Genomic DNA, 24,018 nt, shown 5'->3' on the forward strand with positions numbered 1-24,018 from the left:
TAATACGCAAGTGTTTCCAAAAATAGAAATATTCTACAACTACTCAGTATTTGTCTAAATTTTGTTTACAAGCTAAGATAAAATTTTATGAATTTAAAGAATACTAGAATATAATGATACAGATGTAGATGAAGAAGAATGAATTCTAATCCTAGTTTCCTATTTTCTTAAATCCAAACTTCTATGAATTAAATTGTTGTTTGGCACATAGAAAGATATTACTGCATATAATGTGTTCCTAACATCAACTACTAGTCTGTCAGAGATAAATGAAATTTTGCTACTGCAATATCCCATTAAAAGCACTAAGTATTTTCTTATGCACCCTGAAAGAAATAAATATCAAAGCACACAACAGCCCTAAGATATTCTTTATTTTGTAGATTTCGAACAATCATCAACAGACACTGCAGAGAATTATGCTCAGTTGGACTCGCTGTGTCTTAGTGTGACTGAACATGCCTTAGGCAGTTTAGGTATTTAAAATGTTATAATAGTGTTTAAAACAAACTAATGTTTCGCAGTTAGCAAAAAAACTGAATTTAGATCATCACAAATATGTCAAACTTGGATCTTCCATTAAATAAATACACCAACAAAGTTAGGAAATCTCTAAGAATTAGGCTAAATGTGAAAATAAGCTGTATACAGTACTGTAGTTATTTTTGTGGCACATAGAAAAACCAGGAAAAAGTATGCTTCAAAAGTCAGTATTTATGATAAAAAGACCATAGAATATTAAAAATGCTATTTTATTAATAAAATAGATAAAGGGAGGATGTATTGAATTTAAAGAAACAATCAGGGTTTTTAATAAGCACCAGCACCTGGCGAAATTTCCCCGTTTCAAATTAAGGAAATAGCCGGTTCAAATAGTGTTTCCAAATAAAATAAAGTAAATAAAACTAGGCTATTGTTGCGTAAAACAAGTTGTTATCGATTGAACTGACTCTTGTCTTTGCTTGCGCTTTGGTTAGGTGTTCTCATCGAGGTCCGCGCTATAATTTACTTATAGATTCTTGACAATGTTACAACGATGGATAAGGAACGAGACATACGAAATGATTTTTAATGCGATCATTTATGGGCTTTGAAAACATATTAGTAAAGCGCCCTTTTGTCACAGAGAGAAAACACATGTTGATCCAAGATGACAAGTAAACAATCAAAAAGAAAATCACGGTTGCTTGATTTCTTTACAGCCGCCAAAAAGAAAAAAAGAAGCAGGTGAAAACAGAATCACATTTTATGCAATTTACGCATGAATATTGATAGTTGTTGTGACTGACAATTCTTTAATAATGATCATAATAATTTTCGAATCCATTCAACACTGATATGGTTGTCAAGTATATATAATTATTGATGCGGAGCTCAATGAGAACACACAATATGTCAGTGTAACAACTGATTGATGTACATGTAGTATTGTTTATCCTGTTTCCTGTTTCCAGTTTCTGTTAATTTTATAGTCTAACCTACTCTGAAAATTTCGATTATAAAAAAAAAAAAAATCACAGAAATTTCATATAGGTTGGCCTGCAATTTTTTGTTTGTTCATGTTATTTTTTTCAATTAGTTATTAATAAAGAATGATTCTAGGAAAAATACTGCCTTAATTTCTTCATGGTTAGGATCGATTATTTGTGTGTGTTTTGACTGGTAACTTTTATGATCCAGGTTTTTGAGGTTGTTTCTTGTTTTCTCAACCTGATTGCATTGATTTCTTGGTAATGGTTGATTATGACCCATCAACTGCTTTCTTACCTTTTGAAAATATCTGGCAATATGATTGATTACAATAAAGATCATTATTGATATCAAAAATATTTTTATTTGATAAGCAATATTATAAAAATTACTAATAAGATTAACTTTACTAAAAAAAGAGATACTATTCCTATGAAACCTCATTTTTAATGCAGAGTCTGAAAATGCCTCTGAGTGCACCATTTTTAATGTAAGTCCCAAAACTTTTTTAGGGGTGCAAGCCACCCATCTTCTATCAGCTGCTTCAAATTAGTAAACAGCCTGTTCACTTCAAACTTATTGAAAACTCTCATCTGTCTTCTATCAGCTGGTCAAATTAGTAAACAGCCTGTTTACTTCAAACTTATTGAACAATATTAATTGGATGCATTTACAGTAATTCAGACTGTATACATGTACATCACGAAAGGAGATTAAGAGCAAATAAATCTTGGTGATATTTCATAGTGAATGTTTGAAATTTTTATGCCCCACCTATGATAGTAGAGGGGCATTATGTTTTTCTGTCTGTACGTCTGTTCATTCGTCCGTCTGTCCTGCTTCAGGTTAAAGTTTTTGGTCAAGGTAGTTTTTGATGAAGTTGGAAGTCCAATCAACCTGAAACTTAGTACATATGTTCCCTATGATATGATCTTTCGGATTTTAATGCCAAATTAGAGTTTTGACCCCAATTTCACGGTCCACTGAACATAGAAAATGATAGTGCGAGAGGGGCATCCGTGTACTATGAACACATTCTTGTTCAAAGGGCATTTCAGTGGTTTTGGATGATCTACATTAAAATATATCTTTTTGTTTCATCGATATTATATGGAAAGATCTTAGATGAGTGTTATCACCATAATGACCAGGCTTTACTATTTTTACCTTGATTCACTCTGACAATATAAGCAGGAGATTAGGATTGGACTGAAAACATATTTTGGATTGACAAATTTCAAACTGTCAGTTGAATTTTATCATGAGAAAACATTTTTTTTTTTCTCTCAAGAACTCAGAAACATATTACTCATATTAGATGTTTTAAAGTTATATCAGGTTGAATGTATTCATGTATAAATAAGTTTAAAATATAATATTAAACGCCTTTTTAAAAGAATTTATTGGTGTATAAACTGGACCAAGTCACTCACAAACAATTCACTCACAAACAAATAAAAGTCTGAAGGACTTTTAAGAAATGTTTGTGAGTGACTTGGTTCAGATTATACACCAATAAATTCCTTTAAAAATGTGTTTAATCCTCATAATTCTTCAAAATTGGAGATAAGGAATTTAATTTCCTCACTCATAAACTCTATCACACGTAAATTGTATATGTGTGTCATTGAATTGGCCTGGCGCATGAATATATTTTTTGGTTAATGCAAAATATGTACTCCATGAAATTTGTTATCATTCAAATGAATATTTTGTGCTTATTATTTTATCTAATGATGAATGCGAAGTGAAAATAAATATTTTTAACGTTGAGCTGGTTTGTGTTATTATTGCCACCATCTTGTTTATTACATTGGTTACAAAAAGTAGTTCCGTCAACATCTATCAAAAAAAAATATATCTTCAAGAGCCACTGCCAGAAGCCCTCTCGACCAATCATATAAACGTATTCTCTAATATGCAAATCATATAAGAATTATTTAACCATGTTTTACAGATATGAATGACAGATGATGGTGTGGAATGGCAATCTTTTAGCAGGGTAAAACAGGCCAGTGTTGAAAAGCTCCAGCTCAAACAGTGGTTATAGACACCTGGTGCTTGCCATATTTGATCACTTTGTGATGTGTATATATATCATTGCTGGATAAACACAGTTTTAAAGTTATTTTAACTGTTGTTAAACAACTTGTTATAATATTATTATGGCCTGAAATGTTTAAGATGTGAATGTTGCCAAAAATTCAACATATATATATGTCCCTTTTGTAAGGTTGTATTGTGTAGAAAATTGTCATTGATCTCATGTGCCTTCCAAGTGAAACCAGTCTTTGTTAGAAAATCAAAATATGCATTGTTTACAAAACTGTCTATTTTTACATTTCTTACTTTTTATCATTCTGCTTTATTGGTGCAAAACTAAATCATGATTAAAAAAAAATGTGCTTTATACATTGCTCAACCATGAACTTATGTTTGTAACGGCATTTTGCAGTGTCAATTTAGTCACATATTAAACCATGTTGTGCCATTTTTTGTTCAGTAAGGTCATTGAAGTGTATGAAATTAGTAATAATTAAGTGAGGTTGGGTTCATGTTTTGAGAAACACTAGAAAAATATGTACCAGCTTCTCACGAGACAGTGCCATGTTATTAGATAGAGAGAAGACTCTTTTATATGTCATTACGATAAAACATGTCAGGAAACTATATGTAGGTCTGATTTACGTGTAGATAATTATCAGGATTTTGCACTATGTGCCCATGTATTTAGTAGTAGATGTATAAAAAAATATAATTACTACAGATGATAGATGTACAGTAGTGGACGTAATAGTCCTCTGAGAGGATTGTCCAATTATTTTCTTTAAGTTATATTTATGTTCATGATTTATGTTTATAGAAACCCTACAAAGCATTAAAAAGCAAATGTTCAGTGCGCTAAAGTGTAAATGGGTTCTGATGGAAACTTCTTTCTCTGTTTTTGACAATTTATAGTTCTAAAAAGCTATTCATATTTATTTAATGCACTCCTTTTGATTTATAAATTAAATATTTTATGTATGAAAATATTATTTGGGTCACATGACGAGGGAAAACATGAAGAAAAAAGGTATTTTTTGTTTATTATCTTTTCAAAAACATTTGTAATAATTCGTAGAAAAAAATTCTATTAAAACACAAAAGAAGAAGAAATAAATGTCATGCTTTTTGTAGGGTTACAAAATGAACCTCATCTCTGTTATAAAGGGTACTTTTACAAAACATATATAAACTATGATAATTTATTGAACTGCTGGATCAGTTTATATAATCAAGGCAGCTTTGTATATGTGTGCCTTGATGGAATGTTTGTAATGCCGTACCAATCAAATTCATTATTTCTGGTACATATATTTCTCAAAGAAATCATTGTATGAATCATTTGAATGTAAGTATTATATATATACAATTTTTTGTGACAATTTATACACCAGTAGTATAGGTGAAGCACAATTGATTCTGATGTCGTTATCGTGGCATCACAGATGCTTTATATACCTCATTGATGGCTTTTGTTATTGTATATCACCACAGCAGTATTCTCTTGTCTTGAATTTGTATATTATTCTAGAATTCTCTTTATATAAGAAAATCTTTAATGACAATAGAGGTAAGAGTTCCTATGACACATATGTGGTATCCGGGGATGGCACTCTGAAAATTATGCATTAGTACATTTGAGCGATTTGACATTTCTCATGCATTTTTTTTTAAAAGAGGTACTATTCATCATAAATTAAAACAATTGAAATCCATCCCTGTGTGCTATGTATCTGAAAAGAGAACAGCATCAACTGTCTTTGAAAAACCAAAGTAATTGATCAGAAGCAATATAATTATTGTTATTTAATTAAAATTAATAGTCGTCTCTGTTTCAAAAAAATTTTTCGAAGGAAAAGTAAATGAGAATGGAATCATGAGTTTTGTTTTAAGGGTGTATATTTTTTTTTATGTATTTGTTTGTATAGTTTTGTTCATTAATTAAAAAAAGACTTTACCATTGCAGTTTTTAAAAGGGATTTTTTTTTAAAGTTGGAACTTTCTTTAAGTACAGACCTACATCTAAGATGGGAAATATAAAAATTATTTGTTTAATATATTTGGTACATGACCTTACTAGTAAGAAAAATACATCTTTTCTGTTTAAGTTCTGCCTAATTACTTGCTTGGTTTTTTTTGGGGGGGGGGTCACAAATTCTTCTATGGCCTTTTGTTTTGTTATATTATTTGAACGAAATTTATCATCCTGGTTCCTGTTGAACAGACTTGTATTTTTACAAAACTCAAAGGTTGTAGTAATTAAGTGTTCAATTATTTATAGTGTCCTCATTATATAGGACTTAACAGTAGTCCTGTGAGAGTGAATGAAATTTGTGTAGTTTTGAAAGATTTCTTAATATTTTTTAGTGCTAAGATTGTTGCAGATTTCAATGAAATTGAAGCATTAGGCCATGTTTAATTACTTTTTAGATTTTTGGAGGCTTCAATTTTTTATTTTGTGTTGATTTTCACTACTGGTAATTGCTAGGAACATTATATTTGAAAATGTAAAGTATGTGTTTGAAGACAAAATTCTGGTGCGTGTGAATCTAAATCAATTTTATGTGGCCTTACTTTATAGATTATTATTATATGGCAACATTATTTCACATCACAAGAAATAAAAAGCAGTTGTATCATATTTTATTAAGTGTGTATTCACATTTTAAAAATCCAAACAGGTTTTCAGTCTGTACCTGTACAATATTTATAAAAATCAAGTCTTGTATACCAATAATATTGATGTATTTGGCAGGTTCTTTATTTTTATATCTGTTTACAATAATATTGATGGTAATATGCATGCAGTTCAGAAATCATGGTAGTAGATTTAAGATTGTAAAAGACTTATTTATTATTATCCCTATATACAATCACTTATAGGCTCTATAGTGGATTTAGTTGCACACTAGATCAGCGATCTAGATTTACTGGAACTTGCAAAATTCAAAGCATGCACCAATTTATTTACATTACAAATCTCTTTGTCAAATTTAACTATCAGAATATAGTATTTTATATGATAAAATCTTTTTACAACAGTGTTATACTATAGAAATATTTTACAATGTATCAAGACTACTTTTACCCTGTTAATGCAGGTAGTTTTCATCTGATGCCTGAGGCTTCTTGTACAAATGTTTTGTTACATTTTTCTCTTGTTATATTTATCAGTTTATTTCTGCATCTTTAATAGAGTATGATGGAACTTAAATTTGAAAATATGTTCAATATAATAACAATGTGCAATATCTTAATCATTGCACCATTCAGTGTTGGGTTTCAAGTTTTTTTGTGTGAAAAGATTAAAAACAACATGCTTTTAAAAATGAAAAAGAAGGGATATTAGATATCAATTTATAGGACAGAAATCCCTACACCCACTTGGTAAAAACCGAGAGCAAACTGCCTTCATTAGTGTTCTTACTCTCAATGTTTAAATGAGGCCAAGATCAAGACAGGCACTAGCTATGCTAGATGTTGATAGGTTTATACCTAAAATATTTATCATAGTTTGGGCTCAGATTTTATCAATTGACTAAATAAAGGATATACTCGTTTAACTTTGTTGTAACTTCCTCACAACTATCATAATTTTGCAATATTGATCTCTTGGCATCCATATTTCACAGTGCTTAATTTGTAATATGTAATATGAATTTGTTGTGTTTGTTCATAAGGTTCTGGATAAAAATAGTTTCGACAGTGCCAAATAGTAATTTTTCCAAAAAAATGTTTAGCAACTGAAAATTTTAAAGTTGTAAAATTTTTCATAGCTCAATGCTGTATTTTACCTGGTTCCCAGATGTGTGAACTATAAAGGTGCACTTAACCAAAGGGCAGGGCTGAGGGTATTTGCAAGCTTAATGTTTTTATCATAGACTAATAGAGATGCAGAAATTATGTTTGTTGAATCTCTTTATTGTTAATCATGTTTAGACGTTTAGACAATTTGTTCGTTAAGAGTTGAATATGATAATTGTTTTCAGCATCTGAAACCAAACTTATTTTTTTCTTCAATTATTTTTGGCTTGAAATGATATGGTAACAATTTAAATATCACTTATTATCTTGTCAACAGTTTCAAATTAATGATATAAAAATTAAGCAAAATGTTTATGTTTTGATATTGGAAAAATTGTGATCCTATTAAGAAAGCAGTTTTCTTGTGTGATTATTGTCAAGTTTTAATCCCTCCATAATATACTACTATGACACATATCTTCCTGTACTCAGTATAGAAATCATTGCTCTTCTTTTTGTCAGACACCTTTTTGTGAGTATGGGAACAAACATTGCTTTTGTTAACAAAATGAATTTAATGTTGCTAAATCAAATAAACAAGATTTTCATCTGCATTGTTAAGATATCTGTGTATTTTGTAACTTGAAGATTACTATTCTGAGTACTAAAGAGTATGTTGCAAAATGACCTATTCTGTCAATTTAATTAAAGACTAGCAAACAAGCGAAGAAAAGATACAAAATCAGAAGCATTAATTTTTCATTCAAATTAAAATGTAAAAACGTTCACCTAATGTGTAAAGGAAATACAAGGGATCTGCTTGAGTGTCAATTACAGAGAAATTTACAAGTGTGTAGATATATATGTAGCCAATGTGATATTAAATTGTTTTGTAAAATCAAGTAACTTTTTACATAAATCTTGATAGTAGTCATGATTGTCACATTAGAATTTACATGCAAAACATCAAACTTATTTTGGTATTTGAGGGAAATAAATGATTGAAAACATGTTTTTGTAATTTATTTCCACTTTCATTTGGTTTTCCAATAGTCAAAAGCTTATCAGTTACAACAACAAATTGTGCTTATATCTCTACAAAAATATTGACAAAAACAGACATATAATACTGTTGGACAATACATTCAAGCAGTGGATATGTGAACAGATAACATTCAACTCCTTATAATAGGCAGCAGTTATGGACAAATAGTTCATGCAAAGTCATCTGGCTGTATTGAAAATCAATGAAATGATTGATTGATTGGTGTTTTATACCACTTTCAGCACACTTGGCTATATAATGGTGGATAGTTTTTATTGGTGGAGGAAACTTGAGTACCTTGAAAGAATCACTGACCTCTAGCAGGAAAACAATATAGATCAGAATCAGAAATACCTTGCCCGTGAGTTATCTGTGAGATTCAAATAATATATCGCCCATTTTCTCATTATGTCCGTAGTGGAGGGGGCATAAGTTTTATCCTTGTCCGTCTGTACTTATGAAACTTATACACAATGCTAATTTCCACTAAATACAGATCAAGTTTGAATTTTGGTGGCGTCACTTTTACCGTTCTAGAGTTATGCTCCTTTACAAATGGAAAAATTGCTAAATTTTTCGTTTCCGTTCTCTAAAGTTTGCCTCAACCAAATGTTATGACAATTGGAGTATCTTTCTTTGTGCATAATGGTAGTTGAATCAACTATAACCAATGCTTTATACAATGCAATATTCAATTTTACTTCCTACTGATAAATTAAAGCAATCTTTACCATTCAGTGCTTACAAGCACTTTGATTACCGTTCTAGGGTTATGCCCCTTTACAAATGAAAAAAATTGCTGAATTTTTCGTTTCCGTTCTCTAACTTGAGTTTGTCTTAACTAAATGTAATTTCTAAAAATATCAATGTCATTATTCAAGTAATTTTTATACGACCGCAAACAAATTTTGCGGTCGTATATTGGTATGTCGTTGTCCGAAGACACATTGGTTTTCACACTCCTAACTTTAGTTTAAGTGAATGGATCTCTAGGAAATTTTACTATAAGGTTCAATACCACAAAAGGAAGGTGGGGATTGATTTTGGGGATTATGGTACCAACAGTTAAGGAAAAAGGGGCCAAAAATAAGCATTTTTGTAACTTCCAGACATAACTTGTGTTAGTGTATGGATCTCTCTGACATTGTACCACAAGGTTCCATATCACAAAGAGAATGCTGGGATTGATTTTGGGGGTAATTGCCTCCAAATTTTAGGAATTAGGGGCCAAAAAGGGAAAAAAAACAAGCATTTTTCTAGTTTCATGACAATAACTTGTGTGTAAGTGTATGGATCTTTATGAAATTGTAGTATAAGGTTCCATATCACAAAGGGAAAGCTGGGTTTGAGTTTGGGGGTAATTGCCCTAAACGTTTAGAAATTTGGGGCCAAAAAACAAGCATTTTTCTAGTTTCCAGACAAAAACTTGTGTTCATGTATGGGTCTCGCTGAAATTGTACTGCAAGGTACCATGCCACAAAGGGAAGGCTGGGATTGAGTTTGGGGGTGATGAATCATAAGGGGGTTCAAAAAATTTGGGAGTGTTTTTTTTTTTTCCTTTTTTTTCTATAAAATTTTCCATTTTAAATTGGTTATTTCTGATTTATATATAAAAGCAAATAATAATGATATGGTTTGAATACGTAAATTAAAATTTTTTAAGTTCTTAGACCACATTCATTCTGTGTCAGAAACCTATGCTGTGTCAAATATTTAATTACAATCCAAATTCAGTGCTGTATCAAGCTTGAATGTTGTGTCCATACTTGCCCAAACTGTTCAGGGTTCGACCTCTGCGGTCGTATCAAGCTGTGCCCAGCGGAGCATTTTATTAAAATTGGAGTTATCTTCCTTTGTCCATGATTATAGTTGAATCATCTACAATCAATGCTTTATACAATGCAATGTTTAATTTTGCCTTCCACTGATAAAACACAGATCAAGTTGAATTTGGGTAGTGTCACTTTAACCATTATTGAGTTATGCCCCTTTATAAATCGAAAGATTGCAAAATTTTTAGTTTCCATTCTGTAACTTAAGTTTGCCCCAACCAAACATTATGAAACCTACACACAATATTCATTACCTCAAAACTAAGATAATGTACAATTTTTTTGTTTCCGTTCTCTATCTTTAGTTTGCCTCAACCAAATGTTATGAAACTTATTACTTATGCTTATTACTACATAATACAGATTAAGTACGAAATTTGGTGGCGTCACTTTTACCATTCTTGAGTTATGTCCCTTTATAAACATAAAAATTGCTGAATTTTTCGTTTCTGTTCTCTAACTTTAGTTTGTCTCAACCAAATGTTATAAAACTTATACACAACCGTTCTAGAGTTATGCGTGTTTACAAACAGAATAAAATGCTCCGCAGGGCGCAGCTTGATACGACCGCAGAGGTCGAACCCTGAACAGTTGGGGCAAGTATGGACACAACATTCAAGCTTGATACAGCTTTGCATTTGGATTGTGATTAAATATTTGACACAGCATAAATTTCTGACACAGAATGAATGTGGTCTAAGAACTTAAAAATTTTAAATTGGACATTCACCTATTATGGTCCAATATCCAAAATCTAAATACATGGTTAGATTCAGCATATCAAAGAACCCCAAGAATTCAATTTTTGATGAAATCAAACAAAGTTTAATTTTGGACCCTTTTGACCTCAATGTGGACAAAGTTGATAACGGGGCCCAAAAATCAAAAATCTAAATACATGGTTAGATTCAGCATATCAAAGAACCCCATATATTTAATTTTTGTTGAAATCAAACAAAGTTTAATTTTGGACCCAGATTTGGACCAACTTGAAAACTGGGCCCATAATCAAAAATCTAAATACATGTTTAGATTCAGCATATCAAAGAACCCTAAGAATTCAATTTTTGTTAAAATCAAACTAAGTTTAATTTTGGACCCTTTGGACCTTAATGTAGACCAATTTGAAAACGGAACCAAAAAATTAAGAATCTAAATACACGGTTAGATTCGGCATATCAAAGAACCCCAATAATTCAATTTTTGATGAAATCAAACAAAGTTTAATTTTGGACCCTTTTGACCTCAATGTGGACCAATTTAAAAACGGGGCCCAAAATCCAAAAACTAAATACACGGTTAGATTCAGCATATTAAAAAACCCCAAGAATTCAAGAATAAAACCCCATTGAAATTGGTCAAGAAATAAGCAATTTATACGAAGTATCTTCTTTTGCACAATACTGTGCAATTAAATATTTCTTGCTATTGCGAAATACTGTACAATTGACAATTTCTTGCTATTGCGCAATATTGTGCTATTGGATATTTCTTGCTATTGCGCAATACTGTGCAATTGAAGATTTCTTGCTATTGCGCAATACTGTGCAATTGAAGATTTCTTGCTATTGTGCAATACTGTGCAATTGAAAATTTCTTGCTATTGCACAATACTTATTATATAATAATTTACACATCCTGTTTGGTGTGTATCTCCTACAATATCATTATTATTTGCTTTTAAATATAAATCAGAAATAACCAACTTAAAATGGAAAATTTTAAAAGAAAAAACAAGGAAAAAAAGAAAAAAAAAGGAAAAAAAAAAAATCCCCCCCCCAAATTTTTTGAACCCCCTTATGATTCATCACCCCCAAACTCAATCCCAGCCTTCCCTTTGTGGTATGGTACCTTGCAGTACAATTTCAGAGAGATCCATACACTTGAACACAAGTTATTGTCTGGAAACTAGAAAAATGCTTATTTTTGGCCCCTTTTTGGCCCCCAATTCCTAAACGTTTCGGCAATTACCCCCAAACTCAATTCCAGCTTTTCCTTTGTGATATGGAACCTTGTAGTACAATTTCATAAAGATCCATACACTTACACACAAGTTATTGTCATGAAACTAGAAAAATGCTTGTTTTTTGCCCCTTTTTTTGCCCCTAATTCCTAAAATTTTGAGGCAATTACCCCCAAAATCAATCCCAGCATTCCTTTTGTGATATGGAACCTTGTGGTACAATGTCAGAGATATCCATACTCTAACACACAAGTTATGTCTGGAAGTTACAAAAATGCTTATTTTTGTGCCCTTTTCGGCCCCTAATTCCTTTACTGTTGGTACCATAACCCCCAAAATCAATCCCAACCTTCCTTTTGTGGTATTGAACCTTGTGGTAAAATTTCATAGAGATCCATGCACTTAAACTAAAGTTAGAGTGCGAAAACCAATGTGTCTTCGGACGACGCCAGATGACGACGACGACGACGACGCCAACGTCATACCAATATACGACCACAAAAATTTTTTTGCAGTCGTATAAAAATTGCTGAATTTTTAGTTTCTGTTCTCTTTTTAAGTTAGCCTCAACCAAATGTTATGAGACTTACACACAATGTTTATTACCACAAAACTCGGATCAAGTTCAAATTTGGGTAGCGTCACTTTTACCATTCTTCAGTTATGTCCCTTTATAACTATATGATATGCAAGCGGGGGCATCATCTGTGTCCACATGTGGACACTATCCACATTTATTTCTATATTATTTTATAAAAGTAGAACCCTATACTGTAAAAATATTATTGAGAAAAGGAAGGCCTGATTTCTGTTTAAACTATGTAATTGTATAAAGAATTGCACTACATTTTTGTACCTTATGAATTGCGGTGTCAGACCATTTTGATATATAATGGGAGAAAACTCTTAATTTTTATTAAAATTAGATTATGATTTGTCTCCCATTTGTTACTCCTTACATTCTTTGAACTTTATAAATGTTATTCATATTTTGTCTTTTTATTTTGATTATGATAAATTATTCTGCTTTGTTATCAATGGTTGAATATTCCAGTCCCTGCAAGTGTTCTTGATCTGAAAATAATACCGGTACTTATATTTTATGTATACTTTAAATCTGGGTTATTTTTAATATATGGGCATTATTCTGTGATTTTCACCAAAATGATAATGGAATTCAATGTTAAATTATTTTAATTGAATATGTTATATATATATACCCACCGTTCTAGAGTTATGCCTGTTTACAAATAGAATAAAATGCTCCGCCGGGTGCAGCTTGATACGACCGCAGAGGTCGAACTCTGAACAATTGGGGCAAGTATGGACACAACATTCAAGCTTGATACAGCTCTGAATTTAGATTGTGATTAAATATTTGACACAGCATAGGTTTCTGACACAGAATGAATGTGGTCTAAGAACTTAAAATTTTTTAATTTACCTATTATGGTCCAATATCCAAAATCTAAATACATGGTTAGATTCAGCATATCAAAGAATCCAAAGTATTCAATTTTTGATGAAATCAAACAAACAAAAAAAAAGTTTAATTTTGACCCTTTTGACCTCAATGTGGACCAATTTGATAACGGGGCCCAAAAATCAAAATACATGGTTAGATTCAGCATATCAAAGAACCCATATATTCAATTTTTGTTGAAATCAAACAAAGTTTAATTTTGGACCCCAACTGGGACCAACTTGAAAACTGGACCCATAATAAAAAATCTAAACACATGTTTAGATTCAGCATATCAAAGAACCCCAAGAATTCATTTTTTGTTAAAATCAAACTAAGTTTAATTTTGGACCCTTTGGACCTTAATGTCGACCAATTTAAAAAACGGGACCCAAAATTAAAAATCTAAATACACGGTCAGATTAGGCATATCAAAGAACCCCAATAATTCAATTTTTGATGAAATAAAACAAAGTTTAATTTTGGACCCTTTTGACCTCAATATGAACCAATTTGATAGCGGGGCCCACAAATAAAAAATCTAAATACATGGTTAGATTCAGCATATCAAAGAACCCCATATATTCAATTTTTGTTGAAATCAAACAAAGTTAAATTTTGGACCCCAATTTGGACCAACTTGAAAACTGGGCCCATAATCAAAAATCTAAATACATGTTTAGATTCAGAATATCAAAGAACCCTAAAAATTCAATTTTTGTTAAAATCAAACTAAGTTTAATTTTGGACCCTTTGGACCTTAATGTAAACCAATTTGAAAACGGAACCAAAAATTAAGAATCTAATTACACGGTTAGATTCGGCATATCAAAGAACCCCAATAATTCAATTTTTGACCAAATCAAACAAAGTTAAATTTTGGACCCTTTGGACCTCAATGTGGACCAATTTAAAAACGGGGCCCAAAATCCAAAAACTTAATATACGGTTAGATTCAGCATATTAAAGAACCCCAAGAATTCAAGAATAAAACCCTATTGAAATTGATCAAGTTATAAGCAATTTATACGAAGTATCTTCTTTTGCACAATACTGTGCAATTGAAGATTTCTTGCTATTGCGCAATACTGTGCAATTGAAGATTTCTTGCTATTGTGCAATACTGTGCAATTGAAAATTTCTTGCTATTGCACAATACTTATTATATAATAACTTACACATCCTGTTTGGTGTGTATCTCCTACCATATCATTATTATTTGCTTTTAAATATAAATCAGAAATAACCAACTTAAAATGGAAAATTTTAAAAGAAAAAACAAGGAAAAAAAGAAAAAAAAAGGAAAAAAAAAAAATCCCCCCCCCAAATTTTTTGAACCCCCTTATGATTCATCACCCCCAAACTCAATCCCAGCCTTCCCTTTGTGGTATGGTACCTTGCAGTACAATTTCAGAGAGATCCATACACTTGAACACAAGTTATTGTCTGGAAACTAGAAAAATGCTTATTTTTGGCCCCTTTTTGGCCCCCAATTCCTAAACGTTTCGGCAATAACCCCCAAACTCAATTCCAGCTTTCCCTTTGTGATATGGAACCTTGTAGTACAATTTCATAAAGATCCATACACTTACACACAAGTTATTGTCATGAAACTAGAAAAATGCTTGTTTTTTGCCCCTTTTTTTGCCCCTAATTCCTAAAATTTTGAGGCAATTACCCCCAAAATCAATCCCAGCATTCCTTTTGTGATATGGAACCTTGTGGTACAATGTCAGAGATATCCATACTCTAACACACAAGTTATGTCTGGAAGTTACAAAAATGCTTATTTTTGGGCCCTTTTCGGCCCCTAATTCCTTTACTGTTGGTACCATAACCCCCAAAATCAATCCCAACCTTCCTTTTGTGGTATTGAACCTTGTGGTAAAATTTCATAGAGATCCATGCACTTAAACTAAAGTTAGAGTGCGAAAACCAATGTGTCTTCGGACGACGCCAGATGACGACGACGACGACGACGCCAACGTCATACCAATATACGACCACAAAAATTTTTTTGCAGTCGTATAAAAATTGCTGAATTTTTAGTTTCTGTTCTCTTTTTAAGTTAGCCTCAACCAAATGTTATGAGACTTACACACAATGTTTATTACCACAAAACTCGGATCAAGTTCAAATTTGGGTAGCGTCACTTTTACCATTCTTCAGTTATGTCCCTTTATAACTATATGATATGCAAGCGGGGGCATCATCTGTGTCCACATGTGGACACTATCCACATTTATTTCTATATTATTTTATAAAAGTAGAACCCTATACTGTAAAAATATTATTGAGAAAAGGAAGGCCTGATTTCTGTTTAAACTATGTAATTGTATAAAGAATTGCACTACATTTTTGTACCTTATGAATTGCGGTGTCAGACCATTTTGATATATATATAATGGGAGAAAACTCTTAATTTTTATTAAAATTAGATTATGATTTGTCTCCCATTTGTTACTCCTTACATTCTTTGAACTTTATAAATGTTATTCATATTTTGTCTTTTTATTTTGATTATGATAAATTATTCTGCTTTGTTATCAATGGTTGAATATTCCAGTCCCTGCAAGTGTTCTTGATCTGAAAATAATACCGGTACTTATATTTTATGTATACTTTAAATCTGGGTTATTTTTAATATATGGGCATTATTCTGTGATTTTCACCAAAATGATAATGGAATTCAATGTTAAATTATTTTAATTGAATATGTTATATATATATACCCACCGTTCTAGAGTTATGCCTGTTTACAAATAGAATAAAATGCTCCGCCGGGTGCAGCTTGATACGACCGCAGAGGTCGAACTCTGAACAATTGGGGCAAGTATGGACACAACATTCAAGCTTGATACAGCTCTGAATTTAGATTGTGATTAAATATTTGACACAGCATAGGTTTCTGACACAGAATGAATGTGGTCTAAGAACTTAAAATTTTTTAATTTACCTATTATGGTCCAATATCCAAAATCTAAATACATGGTTAGATTCAGCATATCAAAGAATCCAAAGTATTCAATTTTTGATGAAATCAAACAAACAAAAAAAAAGTTTAATTTTGACCCTTTTGACCTCAATGTGGACCAATTTGATAACGGGGCCCAAAAATCAAAATACATGGTTAGATTCAGCATATCAAAGAACCCATATATTCAATTTTTGTTGAAATCAAACAAAGTTTAATTTTGGACCCCAACTGGGACCAACTTGAAAACTGGACCCATAATAAAAAATCTAAACACATGTTTAGATTCAGCATATCAAAGAACCCCAAGAATTCATTTTTTGTTAAAATCAAACTAAGTTTAATTTTGGACCCTTTGGACCTTAATGTAGACCAATTTAAAAAACGGGACCCAAAATTAAAAATCTAAATACACGGTCAGATTAGGCATATCAAAGAACCCCAATAATTCAATTTTTGATGAAATAAAACAAAGTTTAATTTTGGACCCTTTTGACCTCAATATGAACCAATTTGATAGCGGGGCCCACAAATAAAAAATCTAAATACATGGTTAGATTCAGCATATCAAAGAACCCCATATATTCAATTTTTGTTGAAATCAAACAAAGTTAAATTTTGGACCCCAATTTGGACCAACTTGAAAACTGGGCCCATAATCAAAAATCTAAATACATGTTTAGATTCAGAATATCAAAGAACCCTAAAAATTCAATTTTTGTTAAAATCAAACTAAGTTTAATTTTGGACCCTTTGGACCTTAATGTAAACCAATTTGAAAACGGAACCAAAAATTAAGAATCTAATTACACGGTTAGATTCGGCATATCAAAGAACCCCAATAATTCAATTTTTGACCAAATCAAACAAAGTTAAATTTTGGACCCTTTGGACCTCAATGTGGACCAATTTAAAAACGGGGCCCAAAATCCAAAAACTTAATACACGGTTAGATTCAGCATATTAAAGAACCCCAAGAATTCAAGAATAAAACCCTATTGAAATTGATCAAGTTATAAGCAATTTATACGAAGTATCTTCTTTTGCACAATACTGTGCAATTGAAGATTTCTTGCTATTGCGCAATACTGTGCAATTGAAGATTTCTTGCTATTGTGCAATACTGTGCAATTGAAAATTTCTTGCTATTGCACAATACTTATTATATAATAACTTACACATCCTGTTTGGTGTGTATCTCCTACCATATCATTATTATTTGCTTTTAAATATAAATCAGTAATAACCAACTTAAAATGGAAAATTTTAAAAGAAAAAAAAAAGGAAAAACAGAAAAAAAAAGAAAAAAAAAAAAATCCCCCCCCCAAATTTTTTGAACCCCCTTATGATTCATCACCCCCAAACTCAATCCCAGCCTTCCCTTTGTGGTATGGTACCTTGCAGTACAATTTCAGAGAGATCCATACACTTGAACACAAGTTATTGTCTGGAAACTAGAAAAATGCTTATTTTTGGCCCCTTTTTGGCCCCCAATTCCTAAACGTTTCGGGCAATTACCCCCAACCTCAATTCCAGCTTTCCCTTTGTGATATGGAACCTTGTAGTACAATTTCAGAAATATCCAAACACTTACACACAAGTTATTGTCATGAAACTAGGAAAATGCTCGTTTTTTGCCCCTTTTTTGGCCCCTAATTCCTAAAATTTTGAGACAATTACCCCCAAAATCAATCCCAGCATTCCTTTTGTGATATGGAACCTTGTGGTACAATGTCAGAGATATCCATACACTAACACACAAGTTATGTCTGGAAGTTACAAAAATGCTTATTTTTGGCCCCGTTTTGGCCCCTAATTCCTTTACTGTTGGTACCATAACCCCCAAAATCAATCCCAACCTTCCTTTTGTGGTATTGAACCTTGTGGTAAAATTTCATAGAGATCCATTCACTTAAACTAAAGTTAGAGTGCGAAAACCAATGTGTCTTCGGACGACGCCGGACGACACAAGATGACGACGACGACGACGCCAACGTCATACCAATATACGACCAAAAAATTTTTAATTTTTGCGGTCGTATAAAAATTGCTGAATTTTTAGTTTCTGTTCTCTACTTAAATTAGCCTCAACTAAATGTTATGAGACTTGCACACAATGCTTATTACCACAAAACTCAGATCAAGTTCAAATTTGGGTAGCGTCACTTTTACCGTTCTTCAGTTATGTCCATTTATAACTATATGATATGCAAGCGGGGGCATCATCTGTGTCCACATGTGGACACAATCCACATTTATTTCCCTATTCAGGTCCCTCAGTTTCTCTTCTTTTTGACTATATTTTATGTTTCAAAGCTTTTTAGGTCTTATACACACACATCTTGGTTTAAGCTGTTGCCACTTGCATTATCCAACTCAAGTTTAATTAATTACTACACAAGAATGGTATGCAACTCCACCATTAAAGAGATGTATAATGTAGGTACTATAAGTTTTATGTGGTTTCTGTCCATAGCTTTTGAATCTGACAGAAAACTTGCAGGCAACTATTTTCAATTTTCCTGCTAAATATGGTTCTTCAAAACTGACTGAAATAAGCATTAAACACCAACCAACAAAAAAATTGAAAGCTGAAACAAGTGTTGTATTCATTTCTATACTTAAAGGGGTACCAACTTCTGGGTAATAATTGGATGAACTGTTCCACAATTCTGTTTCATTACCAGTAATTTGAAGAATTTGTATAAACCATTGAATACTAAGAAAAGGAGGTCAAGGTCAGAAAGGCATGTACACCTTGGGATCATTCCATATACCAAATAAAACTGCTGTTGCACCACTGTCCCAAGTAAGCTATATTTGTTTTTAGGATAAATCCAGCAATTGGTTTTTTCTTCTGAATTGTTTTACATTTTGTCATGTGGAAACCTTTTATTTCTTACTATTGGTATGTATTTTGCACATTGATGAAGGCTGTACATTGCCCAATTGCTGTTTACATCCTTGTCCTTTGGTCTAAGATAAACAGTTGTCTCATTGGCAATCATACCACATATTGTTTTCAAATACATACAACAAACAACACATGGTCCAGATAGTTGGACTTGGTAAAAGGTAAAGCCACAAAATGTGGTGGGGTTAATATAAAAATAAGGAGATGTGGTATGATTGCCAATAAGACAACTATCCACCCAAGTTCAAATGAAGTTGATGTAAGCAATTAAAGGGAACCGTATAGCCTTCAACAATGATGAAAACCCATACTGTATAGTCAACTATAAAAGGCCCTGTTATGAAAAATTTGAAACAATTCAATGGAGAAAACTAACTGCCTAATTTATAACGAAACAATTTACGAAAAACAAGTATGACAGTTATGAACCAACAACAACCACTGAACTACAGACTCCTGACTTGGGACAGGCACATAAAAAATGGGGTGGGGTTAAACATGTTTGTGAGCGCTCAACCCTCCCCTTACCTGGGACAGCACAACATACAAACAAATTATAACTAGAGGCTCTAAAGAGCCTGTGTCGCTCACCTTGGTCTATGTGAATATTAAACAAAGGACGCAGATGGATTCATGACAAAATTGTGTTTTGGTGATGGTGATGTGTTTGTACATCTTAATTTACTGAACATTTTTCCTGCTTACAATTATCTCTATCTATAATTAACTTGGCCCAGTAGTTTCAGAGGAGAAGATTTTTGTAAAAGATTACTAAGATTTACGAAAAAATGGTTAAAAATTGACTATAAAGGGCAATAACTCCTAAAGGGGTCAACTGACAATTTCGGTCATGTTGACTTATTTGTAGATCTTACTTTGCCGACATTTATTGTTTTTTACAGTTTATCTCTATCTATAATAATATTCAAGATAATAACCAAAAACAGCAAAATCACCTTAAAATTACCAATTCAGGGGCAGCAACCCAACAATGGGTTGTCCGATTCATCTGAAAATTTCAGGGCAGATAGATCTTGACCTGATAAACAATTTTACTTCATGTCAGATTTGCTTTGAATGCTTTGGTTTTTGAGTTAAAAGCCAAAAACTGAATTTTACCCCTATGTTCTATTTTTAGCCGTGGCGGCCATCTTGGTTGGTTGACCAGGTCACGCCACACATTTTCAAAACTAGATAACCAAATGATGATTGTGGCCAAGTTTGGTTTAATTTGGCCCAGTTGTTTCAGAGGAGAAGATTTTTATAAAAGATTACTAAGATTTACAAAAATGGTTAAAAATTGACTATAAAGGGCAATTACTCCTAAAGGGGTCAACTGACCATTTCGGTTATATTGACTTATTTGTAAATCTTACTTTGCTGAACATTATTGCTGTTTACAGTTTATCTCTATCTATAATAATATTCAAGATAATAACCAAAAACAGCAAAATTTCCTTAAAATTACCAATTCAGGGGCAGCAACCCAATAACGGGTTGTCCGATTCATCTGAAAATTTCAGGGCAGATAGATCTTGACCTGATAAACAATTTTACTTCATGTCAGATTTGCTTTAAATGCTTTGGTTTTTGAGTTAAAAGCCAAAAACTGAATTTTACCCCTATGTTCTATTTTTAGCCGTGGCGGCCATCTTGGTTGGTTGACCAGGTCACGCCACACATTTTTAAAACTAGATAACCAAATGATGATTGTGGCCAAGTTTGGTTTAATTTGGCCACGGAGTTTCAGAGGAGAAGATTTTTGTAAAAGATTACTAAGATTTACGAAAAATTGTTAAAAATTGACTATAAAGGGCAATAACTCCTAAAGGGGTCAACTGACCATTTCAGTCATGTTGACTTATTTGTTAATCTTACTTTGCTGAACATTATTGCTGTTTACAGTTTATCTCTATCTATAATAATATTCAAGATAATAACCAAAAACAGCAAAATTTCCTTAAAATTACCAATTCAGGGGCAGCAACCCAATAACGGGTTGTCCGATTCATCTGAAAATTTCAGGGCAGATAGATCTTGACCTGATGAACAATTTTACCCCATGTCAGATTTGCTCTTAATGCTTTGGTTTTTGAGTTATAAGCTAAAAACTGCATTTTACCCCTATGTTCTATTTTTAGCCGTGGCGGCCATCTTGGTTGGTTGACCGGGTCACGCCACACATTTTTAAAACTAGATACCCCAATGATGATTGTGGCCAAGTTTGGTTAAATTTGGCCCAGTAGTTTCAGAGGAGAAGATTTTTGTAAAAGTTTACGGACGACGGACGACGGACGACGGACGCCGGACGACGGACGCAGGACGACGGACGACGGACGCAAAGTGATGAGAAAAGCTCACTTGACCTTTCAGGTCAGGTGAGCTAAAAATCAGTTGAAAATGGCTTAACACATCAGATCTATACAAAGCAGAAAAACTTACAAAAACACAGACCGTACATGGCAGAGTATTTATACATCCCTAACAACAAAAAAGACACAAAGTACAGATCTGAGAGTACTCGCAGTTACTGACAGCTAGTTCAAGTCAGTTTTTCATGTACAAAAACTCCCCTGTGCTTATCATTAAACAGGGAAAGTTAGTGGACATAAAAAATGTCGAAATATATTTTTTTTCAAAAATGTTTTTGTGTGCATTTTGCATGAAAACCAATTGTTTTGGCTTTTGTATTATAAAAGCAATAATACAAAAATAAAAAAAAGATTGCTACATATGTTACACCATAAGTGCCACCTTAAATACACCTTTATAAGTTTAGGGAGCTACCATTTGATTTTTATGGGGGGGCTAGGATGAAATTTGAAAAAAATAGGCAGGACAGGAGTTTTGAGTAAAAAAAAAGGCAGGATGAGACACTTTGCAAATAAAAAAAGGCAGGATGACAATTTATGTAAAAAAAAGTCAGGATAAACTAAAAAAAAAAAAAGGCAGGACCGAATAGAGTGAAAATAAAAAGGCAGGACAGAGATTACAACTAAAAAAAAATGCAGGACAAAATTTTTCATCCTAGCCCCCCATAAAAATCAAATGGTAGCTCCCTTATAGTCAAGAGTAGACTAAAAACAACAGCTCAGATTATGATCTCAGTTTGGAGCTTTTGTAATTATGAGTGTTCAGAAAGTGTCAATATGATACAACAGGTAATAAAATCATTTAATGTTTAAAAGCAATCTAAACAAGAAACTTTTTGGTCAAACAGTCACTGAAAAGTTGTTGACAACACATACTGACAAACAATCCCAATAAGTAAGAAAGTTTATCGACATTATCTCTGAGGAGTTGTATTCATAAGGTGCTATTATGCTACAAAAGACCAAAAGACCAAAAAACAGTCCAAGTCCAAGAACTGTTGTAAAAATGATCAAATCCACATGGCAATATTGTATGGCCAACAACACATAAGAATAATGATCAATCTCACCATTATGAAAGCTTTTTGGCGTGGTCTCGGAGAATAGAGTTTACAAGGTGCCATTATACAGCAAAATGGTCAAAGTCCCATAATTCCAACAAACATTGTTAAATCAAATGGTGAATTACACATGACGACAAACAATCCTATCATATTAAAGCTTTTGGGCAAACACAAACATGATCACAGGAGTACTGTGTTACTGACATACAGAAGGAGACTTTTATTTCCTTGATAGAGGGTTCCTGCTTACAAGGAAGCTATTAAACCAAAAATTCAAAGTGGTGCAGTTGAAATAATACTTTTGAAAATTCAACTAACGCCATCACAAGTTTGTTGACCATTATGGAATATCTGTTTCACTGATATCTTCCAACTGTTGTAACCAAAATCCCATGCTCTTTTCCTTGCATGTGACCTATCGAATTAGACGGGTGCCAAACATGGAGCAGGATCTGTGCTTACCCTTCAAGAGCATCAGAGATCACCCCTGGTTTTTGGTGTTGCTCAGTCTATAGTTTTCTATGTTGTGTTTTGTGTAGTGTTAAGTTTGTCTTTACGTCATTTGTCGTTTTTTGCCATGGTATTGTCATTTTGTTTTGGACTGAGTTTGAATATCCCTTTGGTATCTTTCCCCTCTCCTTTACCATGTCCTCTGCCACAGTGTAGCTGGGGATGAATAAAATAAATTAATGAGGCAAAAATTAAAGTTTTGGTATGTAACATAACCTATAAAATAATTCTCACATGAATGCAAACAAAAACACTTTCTACTTTTTTCAAATTTATCATAATTTTAATTTTTAATCTCATTTGTTTTTCTTAACATGGGCTAAGTCATATTTTCCACGCACACAGCGAAGTTTAACACCAGGTACATCCTGTAAGCGACCTCCTCCAACTAATACTACACTATGTTCTTGTAAATTGTGCCCTTCACCTGGTACATAAGCTGTTGCTTCTTTACCATTACTCATTCTAACACGAACACATTTTCTATTGGCAGAGTTTGGTTTTTTAGGCTTTTTTATAATGGCTTTAAGAACAACAGCTCGTTTGAAAGGGTTTCCATCTAATTGAACAGAATGATTTTTCCTCTTTCGTATCACTGGTCCTTTTCTGTGCATTTGGGCAAGAG

General features: G+C 32.5%; 1 protein-coding gene across 1 annotated transcript in view; it reads left to right on the top strand.

Moving 5' to 3' along the window:
• Positions 1 to 8,267, top strand: part of LOC127738693 (protein Smaug homolog 2-like) — a 29,713-nt gene extending 21,446 nt beyond the window's left edge. The window contains exons 12-13 of the mRNA XM_052250029.1: positions 384 to 476; positions 3,428 to 8,267. Of these exons, the coding sequence (XP_052105989.1) occupies positions 384 to 476; positions 3,428 to 3,444 (110 nt within the window). The 3' untranslated portion in view covers positions 3,445 to 8,267. The remainder of the gene's footprint in view (positions 1 to 383; positions 477 to 3,427) is intronic.
• Positions 8,268 to 24,018: the final 15,751 nt, after the last annotated feature.

The sequence above is a fragment of the Mytilus californianus genome, unplaced genomic scaffold (genome assembly GCF_021869535.1).
Source record: "Mytilus californianus isolate M0D057914Y unplaced genomic scaffold, xbMytCali1.0.p SCAF_4, whole genome shotgun sequence".
NCBI classification, from domain to species: domain Eukaryota; kingdom Metazoa; phylum Mollusca; class Bivalvia; order Mytilida; family Mytilidae; genus Mytilus; species Mytilus californianus.